Raw genomic sequence first — 13,039 nt, forward strand, 5'->3', positions numbered from 1 at the left:
TGTTCTTCTCGTGTACTCCTTTAATCCTATTTGTTTCAGGCAGCGGACATTCGTCTGAAGTTTGTTGGTGACCTTGAGTATTTATAGGTGGACTTCACAAACAAATTTTATGTCCTTATAAGGAGCTAGCATATACGGTTTTCTGGTGGCAAGGTATTGCCTTAGTTCAACACATTCTAGAATTTTCGTTTTAGGGCAGCAAGCAAGGACAATTCCCATAGGGATTATTTACATTAACAAACTGTTTTAAATATACATAGACATACAGGTTATTTTTATAACATCCTTACAGGGCTTGACTTCTGTAAAAATTGATGCAAGGCTTTCTGGCATTATTAAGCTACATCAAATTTTGACAGTCCTTTGCACTCAGTGCCTGTGTGTAACAGATTAGTTCTACAGGTACAGGTTTGATATCATCTGTAAAATGAGAGATTAGTACTGACTGCTAACTCGGTTCCATCATGTCTTTGCCATGGCCTACAGATTGAATGGCATCTCCCAGATGATGCATGCAAATTCCTCTGTAAAACGTAGGACATCTGAGAGATGACATTTCTTTTACGGTGAATAAATCTTTTACAGTTCACTGATAAACTAGAAATATTTCTATTTCTGGTTTATTGGTGCACTATTCAAGAGAGAATGATTTATAAATCTCATACGAAGGAAAACACTAAAAGCATACAAAGGCATTTTTCCTTCTCTGATGGTGAAATAGTGGCTGAGCTGATGGGAATGCAGAGTGCAATAGTAGCCTGAGCTAAGCTGCCATTCTCCCATTGTCAAGCTGTCGGGCATGCCATTGGTCATAGACAGGTGATCTTAGGGGATGCTTTGGGATGTCTTCCCTACGATGCTACATGACCACAAAGGATTAAAAGAATCAACTGAAGTGATTCGTTTGCTGGTTTTGTAAATTTTTAGTCTCAGTTTTTTTGTTTTTTTTCCATAAATTTTTTCTGTGACTCATTCTGATAAACCATTATGTCATGTTTCCCAGGCTGAAAAATGAAATTTTGTAATGACTGATTGCAGCATTGCTTAAAAGCGAAGAACCATTGCCATATGCAGAGCAAGGTCACATGATGCATGAGAGTAAAGAGTATAAGAATCCGAGAACAAAAACCCAACACATCAGTGTATTTGTTTTTTTTGAGCTTATAAAAACAGTGCTAACTGAAGTCAGTTTTATAATAATTTTATTATTTAGAACACACTTTATCTGTACTAAATAATAATATCTGCTATTCATTACTATCTCTCTGTCTCTCTATTACAGAGAGAGAGAGAGAGAGAGATAGCAGATCTCTCTCTCTCTCTGCAATAGTCAGCAATTTCTCAATACTACATACTTAATTATGTCAACAATCACATGAAAACTGTTAGTGTTATCAGTCTAGTTTTAAGCCCAACCTGTCATGCCTAAACAGAGGCCATATTAGTGCAAGACTACCAGGATCTCCCTTTCTAGATATCCATGGGTCACATTGCAGAGCAAATATGGCGGCAAGGCAGGGCATTGATGGTCTGGAACAAAGGATAGTATATATATATATATAAAAAGACAGAAGAAGCAGAGCAAAGAATATAGAAAGAAAACTGAAGAGAAAGAGGAAGAATGAAAAGGACCAGCACCACCACTGGGAAGTCCCCTCCACCACAAACAGGTGCCCCACAAGAAGAGGGTATCTGCTAAGTACTCCCTAACGTGGACAGACTAAATGTGGTCTGATAATAACCACCTTATCCCTGTTAGTCAGTGTTTCTTAACATCGATGTGATCCTTTGAGTTACTTTGCCTCTCATTGCAATATATCTTCTGAACTTCAAACGCTATGACCAAATAGAACACTCTTTGACCTCAAGTTCCTTCTTTCACATGCTGCTTGAGAAAGTTGTCTTGCAACAATTCAATAAATTCCTGTTCTTTCTTATCATGAGATTCCTCTTATTCCCAATCAATGTTTGGAAAATTAAAGTCACCCATACTGATCATTCACCAAGTCACCATAAGGCTAAATTGGCGATGCATTTCTTCGTCCTATATAACTGAGCTACCATGTCTGTAGCAACACCCCACCATATATTTCATTCTGTTAACCTCCACTTCACACCAGATAGATTCAGACTTATTGCTACATGGGACATTGTTACCATCATTGTTTTCTTGTATTTCTACTGTAACTGGACTTAAGTCACCTGATATCATTGGTAGCACTCCTCCTCCTCTCCTATCTCTTCTGTCATTCCTAAAAATAGTATATAGGTTACATTCAATTCCACTTACCATATCTGATTCTGATAGCCAGGTTTCACTAATGCTAACAATTTTAGGCCACATCGTATTCAATAAAGCAACAAACTCAATCCCTTTGTTTCTAATGCTCCTGAAATTTGTGTATAGACATAATAAATTACCACCTAGCCTATTCCTATAATTAGATAGGCAATCTATTTTGTCTTGTTCTAGAATTTTCTCTTTTCCCTCCCCAAGCATACTTAAAAGGTCCAAACCCAAAGCATATTTTTCCACTCCTTCGCCAGATACATAACCATGTTCAAAGGTATTCATATCTTTATCACATTTGTATACCATAGCTGAACCTTGATGATCTTGTTTCCCTGACTCTCTGCACTGGGTCTCATACCAAGAAATAATTTCTCCAGGCATCTGATGGCAAACGAATTCAAGTGCAGGCCATCCTTATACAAGTCTTTTCTGCCATCAAACATGCCCCATACATCTAAGTCTACATATAGCATCCATATCTACAAGCCTGTGTATGAAATCATTTGCTATCATTGCCCTCCTTCTTAACTCAGTACTGTCCTACAATTTTTACTCTCTCAGATTTCTTTCTCGCTTCTTCCAACAGACCTTTCACATCTTCTCTCATACTATATTTGTCACTACATAAATTATTAGTACCTACTAGAACTGCCATCCCTTTTACTTTTCTTTTTTGGTTTTCAATTATGTTTTTTGTCATATTTTTAATTTTTGCTCCCTGGAAACTAGAAGTGGTGACTCCCTCAGCAAGCACAAATTTTAAAATTCAGTCACCATACCATATCACCTCTTTTTACTTAGATTTTAACTGACTTACTTCATTGTAATTAATATTTTGATTACCAAGTTCAGTATTAATTAAGGCCACAGGGGATGGAGGGATAAGAGTGTTTCATAGATTGATTACAAGGATATGGGAGACAGGATCATGGCCTAGAGAATGGAAGAAGTCAGTTTTCATACCACTACACAAGAAAGGTGATAAGAAGGCATGCAAGAATTATAAAACTATTAGTTTGATATCTCATGCAAGCAAAATTTTATTAAAGATCATGCTAAATAGGATTGAGGCCAAAGTTGAGGCAGAGATGATCAAGGAACAAGCAGGTAAATTCCTATCTCAGGAGTAGTGAGTAGTGAGAGCTTTCTCCACCTTTGCAACGAGTTGCCTGGTGTTGCACTACCTTACCCCAGTCCTGAAGATACTTTCAGGCGCAAACCTTGTTTGCTCACACTTGGATAAAGGATTAAACTAAACTTATTATTGGATGAGCTCAGAACAGGAATTACGATAGGTAGATTGATCGGTAATCTGAGATATGCTGATGATACAGTACTCCTTTGTAACGACATGGAAGAACTAGGACTAATTCTTGACAAAGTTAACAAGATCAGTAATAACAGAGGACTTCAACTCAATTCTAGCAAGACAAAGATCATGGTTCTCAAAGGAAAAACAAACAGAGAAGCTCTTGAGAAACAAGCGTATCTTAATGGAGAAAGAATTGAGGAAGTCAGCAAGTTTGAGTACCTGGGATCCATTATTAATGTGAAGAATTGCCGTTCAGAAGATGTCAGAAAATGGTTAGGAATGGCTAAAACAACAGTCAGAGACCTGTCTAAAATCTGGAAGGATGGATCTATCTCCATGGGAACAAAGTTGAGGATTTTAGATGCAGTTGTTTTTTCCAACAGCGACTCATGGATGCGAGACTTGGAACCTAAAGAAGTCAGATAAGAAACGGATATCTGCTTTTGAGATGTGGTGTTACAGAACGCTGTTGAGGATATCATATACTGAAAGGCATACAAATGAATGGGTGTTAGAAAAAATTAGTAGAACTTTAAGGCTCCTTAAGGATACTGACAGAAGAAAGTTAAAATATTTTGGACACATAAAAAGGATGGAAGGAGGACTTCTCAGAACAGTAATAGAAGATAAAATTCCTGGAAAAAGAGGCAGGGGTAGACCATCAATGAGATGGATGGATGGTGTGTGTGGAGTGACTGATCTTCAGAGAGTTGAGGCTGCCAGAAAAGCAAACAATAGGACTACATGGCGAAGCCTGGTGTGGAACATCATCGAGCATCGGAGTGACCACATGGCATCTGTAGATGCCATATGGTCACTCCGTTGAACATATGAACCGTCGCCCAGTGAACATAGAGAGAGAGTTCAGTACTTTCCTGTCTGGTCTTATTCTGATCCTTTTTCTTATCCTAAGTTTAGTCAAATGTTTTTTACCTTTTCCAACTCCCTGGTCGATTTTCTAATTATAAATAATAATAATAATAATATATAATTTTTCATATGATGAAGTCAAAGAAGAAGAGTATACTTGTCATCAGTAGCAATTAAAATGATCTTCTCAGATGGCATTAAGAAACTAGTGTACTAACTGAAAACAAAGACTAGGTTGAAAAATAATACTGAAAATACCATAGATTCTGGTTAATTGAGGTAGCTGTTTTATTGGGAAAAGTCTAAAAGAACAGAAACAAAACGAGAATATAACAAGAATTTGCTTCTTTTATTTGGGACACAATCTGCTTAATCAGGTCAGATGTCATCGGCACTAAATTTCTGAAGTAACCTTGACCACATGAAGTGTCAGAAAAAGTACATAATCTTGCTACAAAAATTTAGTGCCAACGACATCTACAACAGTGGCTAAACAAGGCTAATTTATTGTGCCACATGGGATGGTCCCATATGTTATTAATACGCTACACTGTTTGGATGAGAAATCTTATTTGAATCCTGCTGTGGACACAAGATAAATTTCATTGCCAGGTGTGAGACTATTACCCCACTTAGTGGAAGCCTGAAGTGGCTTGGGGAAAAAACTCCATTTTTGGTCTCTAGAGCAAAGTTTCTAGCCTAGAGCATGTAAAAATGAATAACAAAAAAATATAAAAATGAAGCAAAATAGAAAAAAAAAAAAATCATTAGCTCACACTCACAGTATTAATGTACTACAGCCTTTTGTGGGTGGGAGTTACATAAAAGCACACACAGAGTCACACAGGGCTCAACAAATTATTGAAATCCTACTTGCCACATAAAAAATGTACTTGCCTAAGATTCCCACCTCTTTTTAATGATAGGTCCTATTGACTGACGACTGAGTAGGAGCTCTATAAACTGATCATCAGTGGTGTGGCATCTGTTTTTTAAGTTAAAAAGATTTTGTTTAAAAAATTATTTTTTTAATAAATAAATATTTTGTTTTGTCCAGTATTACTCACCATTTGTTGAGCCCTGCACATATATATGTATATAGTTTTGCTTACCAAATTATTTGCTATTTCTTCAGGAACCATATCACTAATATCAAATTTGAATGTAACAGTTTTTCCTTTTGTAGATTCTAGTTGACATTCGACAATAGAACCACTTTCAACACTCAGAACTGTAAGCTTTGGATGATAACGATCTTGGGTTTTCCTTCTTTTTCCTGTCCGTTTACGTTCCATTTTCCCACTCTTATCTCTTGACTCACACAAAACATCACTATGTTCACTTGCGGAATCTACATATACAGCACTATAGGCGAGGGAGAGAAAAGAACAGTTGTTTGTAAATTAATAAGAAATGTATACCTAAGAATAAACATTATCATATTTAGTTAACAAACAAGCAAGGGGAAAAAATGTATAACAGGTTTTCTGAGACTTCAAGAAAAGTTCAGCATAAGACAACATGGCAAGAATTCATTAGTATGCCAAAAATTGCAAAACACTATACACACCTATTAAAATTATGGTATATGTGCTAATTTACCATCAATCATCATTAATTCACTAAAGAACTACAAAAAATTAAATCCAGTGACAATGTTAATCTTGTTTACATCCATATTTTGACTTAGTACAGTCATACCACGCAGTAGGTGGGACCAACAAAAAGCATGCAAGTCGAATTTGCGTAACTCAGGGTATAATTTTGCATGTAATTTATATAATTTGCATGTAATTTAAGAGCCTGTGTAGCTCAGTGGATTTGGCGTTTGCCAACCACGGCGCTTGGCCACACGAAGGAAGACTTGGTTTCGAGTCTAGTCGGCGACTAGAGGAAATTTTTCAAAGCCTTTTTTCGACCGGTTCCTGAGTTGGTCGATCTCTGGCACGGGCAAGCAGGTTTTTCCTCCCGGAAACTCGGGTTTTTCGTCCTGTAAACTCAAGAAAATCGACCGTAGAACCCACATTATTTCAGACATTAAATATATTGTGTTAAGGTTAGGGACCACGAGATGGCGGCACAGTTGAGCCGTCTCTCTTCACTGAGTACCGCTTAATTAGTGATAGCCTTGGGCCATCTATCTCTGATTGGTTCCAGTGGAGATTGAACTGCCACACTCAGTCTCCAAAAGTTAGATAGGGCTAAATGGCCTCGCCTACTCCCCGTATACGGGAATAAAAAGGCGTTAGCTGATTTTTTTTTTTTTAATCATAATTGTAGTTTTTCGTACATAAAAAAAAAAAAAAGAAAGTTATTTCGATGTCAATGGTTTCATAAAATCTAATAGATTCGTCTGACGGCATAATGTCTTTTTCTTGTCATGCAAAATTTCTTCATAGCAAGCTAATGATTTTTTTATTCCTTACCTTGTGGCTACAATTCATTCCTCGTTAGAATCTAGGTCCTCCAAAATCTGTAAACCTTTATTTTATGATTGTTCTTACTGTGGATTCCTGTAGATCGAACTTCTTTACTGGCTCACAAATTTTCATTCTACCTTCAAAATCCTTAATAATATTGAGTTTTGTTTCCAAAGTCAATGTTTTTCTTTTCTTGCTAGCTGTAGAAGAATCGGACTTGCTTCCTTTGGACGACATTATTATTTTTTATGTGATAAAACTTTTATCAAGAACATAACATTAAACATTATTTAAATTAAGGGGATATTAAATCCCACATTGTTTTAAAATCGAAAGAAACTCAAAGAATGGAATCAGAGAGTATCAACTCGTATAGCAGAGTATAAGTTCTTTTTGCTATACCCTTTGGTATCTATTTGGTCTAGCTACTCACTGATGAAGCCTCAAAAAAGGCTGAAACCGGTCTGGATAGTGACCTCTCACCATAATGTAATAACAACACGCATTTCCTAGGAAATGTGTTTTTACATTATGGAAAATACCAAGAATAGCGATCAGAACTTTACCACCTTTGCTGCGAGTTGCCCGAGATTGTACTACTTACTAGGACTACTTGATTAGCTCATGCTAGTAATCGCCGATACTTTTATAGTTTACTATATTCGGCATGAAACTCTGATTCCATTCTTTGAGTTTCTTTCGGTTTTAAAACAATGTTCGATTTAATATTCCCTTAATTTAAATAATGTTTATATCGCCGAAATCAAGCCTACTGGCTCTTTATATTTAAGTGACTTAATGGTTGCACCTTTTTGACAACTCATATGGCAGAGTATATAAGTTCTTTTTGCTATACCCTTTGGTATCTATTTGGTCTAGCTACTCACTGATGAAGCCTCAAAAAAGGCTGAAACCGGTCTGGATAGTGACCTCTCACCATAATGTAATAACAACATGCATTTCCTAGGAAACGTGTTTTTACATTATGGAAAATACCAAGAATAGTGATCAGAACTTTACCACCTTCGCTGCAAGTTGCCCGAGATTGTACTACGTACTAGGACTACTTGCATTAGCTCACGCTAGTAATCGCCGATACTTTTATAGTTTACTATATTCAGCACGAAACTCTAATTCCATTCTTCGAGTTTCTTTTGGTTTTAAAACAATGTGGGATTTAATATCCCCTTAATTTAAATAATGTTTATATCGCTGAAATGAAGCCTATTGGCTCTTTATATTTAAATAACATTAAACAATCGCAAGGTTTGTAGACTATAAAAATCGTGTATGAATGTAGCATGTGCGACACTGGCGAATGCGGCCGGCGCCAGAAAGATACGACTAGTGGTAAGGCATGAAGCAGGATGGGAATACGTACATATAAGAAACAGCGTAACTCCGGATTCTCGTAAGTTGGAGTATAACTATATAAACAAACATTTGCCAGCAACCACATTTTCTAATTTTAACATTTGCCATGCTCAATGTTTTTTTTTTTTAAACCTATTGTAACAGTTCTACATGTTTCTGTATTTTAGTAATGTTATGATTCATGTTAGCCCTTTGTTGTAATTTTTTGTTCTTCCTAATCCTAACCCAGAAGAAGCAACAAGTATATGCAGCAAATTTAATCAGTTTCATTTAATTATATTAATACAGCCAAATAAACCCAATATATTCCTTCTTATAAACCAACATCTTTATAAAAGACATCAAGTAGCTTAAAAAAGCTCTAAATATGGAACTTTTTCAGGTTTTTGAAAAGGATGATGATGTGGTCTTGCATCAGGTGATGAATTCATTTATCAGATAAAAAAACATTCACAAACATCTGTGCCCACTGTGGATTTAAACGCAAAGTTGTGGGATGGACAGTACATATGACACTCAGTCAGTCAGTCAGTCAAAAATGCTGGTGTGTGACTGGTCGAGTTCTTCCCCCCCCTCCCCTCACCCATAGGTGTCTAAGTATTCTGATATGATGAGTTCATATGTAATTAATAAGTTCATCAAGTTTCTTGAGAAGAATGGTAAAACAGCAACAGACCAGCAGTTTTGAAATTGCACCACATTATTTTAATGTTTTTAATAGTTTCCCTTGGTACCTTAGCATATTAATATTACATTAGTTGTACGTAGGCTGTTCAATAAGTTATAAGACTATATTTATACAGAAAACAGATTACCTTTAATCGTCATCATTTACATGATCTTTTTCGAAGTAACTACCGTGAGATGCAATGCATTTGTCCCAACATTACGTCCACTTCTGAAACACATGTGAAAGTCCGTTTTTTTGAGAGTTCTTTCAAAACCACCTCCGCAGCTTTTACACATGCTTTCGAAATGGCGGCCTGTTAGTGGTTTCTTGAGCTGAGGAAACAGCCAGAAATCACATGGTGCGAGATCAGGACTGTATGGAGGGTGTGGTAGGATATCTATGTTGTTCTTCTGCAAAACGTCCACTACACCACCAGCAATATGTGGCCTTGCGTTATCGTGGTGCAATAAGAAGCCATTCTTCAGCAATGGACGCTTCCTTTTGATGTGCTATACCATTGTCCGTAAAACATCTGCATAGTATGAGCCGCTTACAGTATTCCCAGGTTCTACAGCGTGTTGGTAAACAATGCCTTCGTAGTCAAAAAACGTTATCGTCATAACTTTATCAGCCGATTTTACAGTTTTGGCTTTTTTGGGGGTAGGCGAAGACGGATGCTTCCATTCACTGCTTTGTTGTTTCATTGTAAGGTCATAGTGATACCACCAAGCTTCATCTGCTGTAATGATGCGTTTTAAGAAGTTGTCGCCTTCTTGTTCCAGTCTTTCTTTCCATTCTGTGCACACATCCACTCGATGCTACATTTGCTCGGTGTCAAGAGTTTGGGAATCCATCGGGCGCAAACATGTTTCAGTCCCAAATGTTCAGCCATGATTGAGTGAATACTTCCCACAGAAATATTCAGGACAACATGCAGCTAGTGTACTGTAATTCTGCAATCCTCCTTGATGATAATTGCTGCTGTAGTGATCATTATCTCTGTGATGGACATTGAAGGTCTTCCCTCACGTTCAAGATCTTCCACATTTTGCCTTCCTTAAAAGTTTTATGCCAACGAAAAACACTTGCCCTCGACATTGCTTCATCGTGGAAAGCTTCGCGTATCATGTTAAAAGTGTCCAATGGAGATTTTTGCAAATGCACACAAAATTTAATCGCATAACGCTGTTCTAAGGACGCTTCCATTTCGACGACTGGTCGTGGCTCGTATGTGTGCCGAAACAAGCTTGCGTTTAGTCATGTGACACTCTGGCACATCAGCCTGTATACGCTATCTATCAACCTCTTTTATTAATACAGACAGCAACATTTCTTTATTCCACAGAAATTAATATTGTGATGAGTGGTTTTCACGACAGTAAAATTAGTCTTATTATTTATTGAACAGCCCTCATATATCCAAGTTTTGTAGACAATGGGAAGATACACATATGCTACAGAACTTAGATAAAACTAATATTCTGTTTTCAAATATTTGTGTTATTGAAAAATCTGTTTCGGACAACTGATTTTTCCATACAACATAGCAATAATACAATTTGAAAGAAAATTCACTACATCAACTTTTCATTCTAAAAAAACATTCCTTTGTGACCACTTGGCCAACAAGCCAGCCGAGTGGTCAGCATATCTGCTCTCCAGCCAAAAGGCTGAGGGTTCAAATCCTGCATTGGACATAGATGCCTGTGATTGTCTGTGAAAGTACTAGTGGTGGTGATGGGCAGTGGATGCCGTTGCTGCAGTAGTTGCACTCCCTCGATGGGTCTTTGGAGTCCCTTGGAGGTGTTATGTAATAATAATATAATAAATGCATTAATGGTATATATCTAAAGGCATCAACGAGACTGATATGTTTTATCAAAAACATGTTAACAGAGTGCAGCAAAAAAGAGACTGAATTCAAATAAGTGAAGCATTCAATTATTTAGACTTCCCAGGCTTCCCGCCCAACACAGCTAAAGCTAACAAAGAGCATTCATAGAGGGCACCCCTAATAGGAATTTAGACTTTCAGTCTAATCTTTTCCACTTATTGTTTTGTGCAATTTTAATATTGTTCCCCTGACAAACTCACAGTGACTGAGACAAAATATAGGACTGACAAGATGCATTTGTGGTATAAGCTAAGAGTAGATTTTCCCAAAGTGGGGGTAGCGAGCTGATTTTGGGTGAGTTGAATTAAATATTAAAATATGAGAGCAGTTTACATGTTCATTAGGAGAGTTTAGGAATTAAAAACAAATTTAGAAATAAACTTCAATTATTAAACACCTTGCATCCGAAAATAACACATATCAATGTGGACGTCAAAGATGTCATCAGCAAAAATAGAAAACAAGACCATTCTTCCCATACACCTCATTATGTATGTTATTAATAAATTTATAAATTAACTGTGTTCGATAAAAAATGTAAAAGTAATAAAGTGATATTTTTTATTCAACGCCCCCCCCCTCCTCCTTTTAAAAATATGCATTGCAAGCATATTTTAAAAGGAAAATTACTGTTTTCAAAAGTAGGTATTGACCCATACAAGTTTGGGAAGCCAATAGAGAGTACAATTTGGTCAGCTAAGACCCAAACTGAGAGCCCATCCTCATTCATTCATTCATTCCTCAGTAGATGCCTACTAACAAGGCGCACCACGTGAAGGTGAGGATTGGACTTCCCAGGCTTAAGTCAGAAGCCCAGTTGGTTCTTAATATTCCTGAAAGGTGGTGTGGAGATCTCCACCCAGTTATTTGGCTTTGATCCTTAAATGACCCCCTCTCCTACATGTGTTGTTTAATTATTTGTATGAGCTGTAATTATTCCATTAAACTTTATTGTGGTTTATTACATTAACAGAGACTACCAGGATTGGGGGGGGGGGGGGCTCATCGATGGAGACCATACATTACCCACACGAGCTGTCAGACTTTTTTTTTTTAAATAAATATACGACCTGCATTCACCATCTCCAAAGGGGTGCAAGCCATTCCAATCACGTATCACTCTAAGAGGGAGAATTCTAGTTATCATCCCTTTCATAACTGGATTCAGTCTACACTTCCACGGATGCCCTCTCGTCCTCTACCCCACCCACATAGAATAAAAAATTCCATCTATTGGTATCCTGTATCGCTTTTCCAGATGTGAGCAAGTATATCATATCATCCCCCTTCACCTGCTGACACTAGCGAAAAGAATTTGCATCACCATGGAAACCAGGAATATGAACACAATAGTTCAGGTAAAGTCATATTAAGACCTAGTAAAGCAACAAAATGGCTTCTGAATGTGTCAATATTAATTTCAGCATTGCAGTCACCATCTGGGCTGTATTTGCAATCTTTGCTATATGAACCCTGAACTACTTATCTGCTAAAACTCCAAGAAGTTTTAGCCTGATGAGTTTCTTCTAGCATAATTATCTGAATGTATCCCTAGTGTTCGAAGAATAAATAGATTGGGAGTGGAATGGGATGTGCAACTTTATTAAGCAAGAGATCCACAAGAAGAAGATAATGTGGAAAGAATATCATGAGAATAAGAGTGAGGGGAGTTATGAAATATATAAAGCTCGGGCCAGAAAAGTTTGAGTATTGTGCTGAAAGCCAAATCGGAGAAGGAAAAGAAACTGGCCATGCAAGTTAAAGGCAATTCAAAAGAATTTTATAGTTATGCCACAAGCAAAAGAAAGAATGAACGTGAAACTATTGAATGCAGATGGTACTCAAGTGTTGGAAGCTAATGAGATTGTTCAGTTAATGAATGCTCACTTTGCTAAGATATATCAACCAGGTGTATGTAACATAGTGCTACTGGCACCTTGGATGAAGAGTCAGAGCACAGGTTCCCAAAGTGGGCGGTACCCCCCCCCCCCTCCAGTGGGCGTTGAAGCCTTCTAGGGGAGCTATAGTGGGATTAGATGCATTTGGGGGCATTCAGGCAGTCGGTGGCTCTTTATAGAAGAAATTAATAATATTTATTTAAAAATTAATTACTTCCATGATTTTGCGATTAGATAATCGTTTAAAATTTAAATATTGCATTTTAATTCATCTTATGCCTGTCTTACATGATCAATTTTTTATAAAT

General features: G+C 37.1%; 1 protein-coding gene across 1 annotated transcript in view; it reads right to left on the reverse strand.

Moving 5' to 3' along the window:
- Window positions 1-13,039, reverse strand: part of LOC150110121 (uncharacterized) — a 443,476-nt gene that overhangs the window by 206,731 nt on the left and 223,706 nt on the right. Inside the window, 1 exon segment of the mRNA XM_090397974.1 lies at window positions 5,588-5,840. Coding sequence (XP_090254100.1) covers window positions 5,588-5,840 — 253 coding nt within the window.

The sequence above is a fragment of the Typopeltis vanoorti genome, chromosome 1, assembly GCF_054136105.1.
Source record: "Typopeltis vanoorti isolate ZY-2024b chromosome 1, IOZ_Tvanoo_1.0, whole genome shotgun sequence".
Classification (NCBI taxonomy): Eukaryota; Metazoa; Arthropoda; class Arachnida; order Uropygi; family Thelyphonidae; genus Typopeltis; species Typopeltis vanoorti.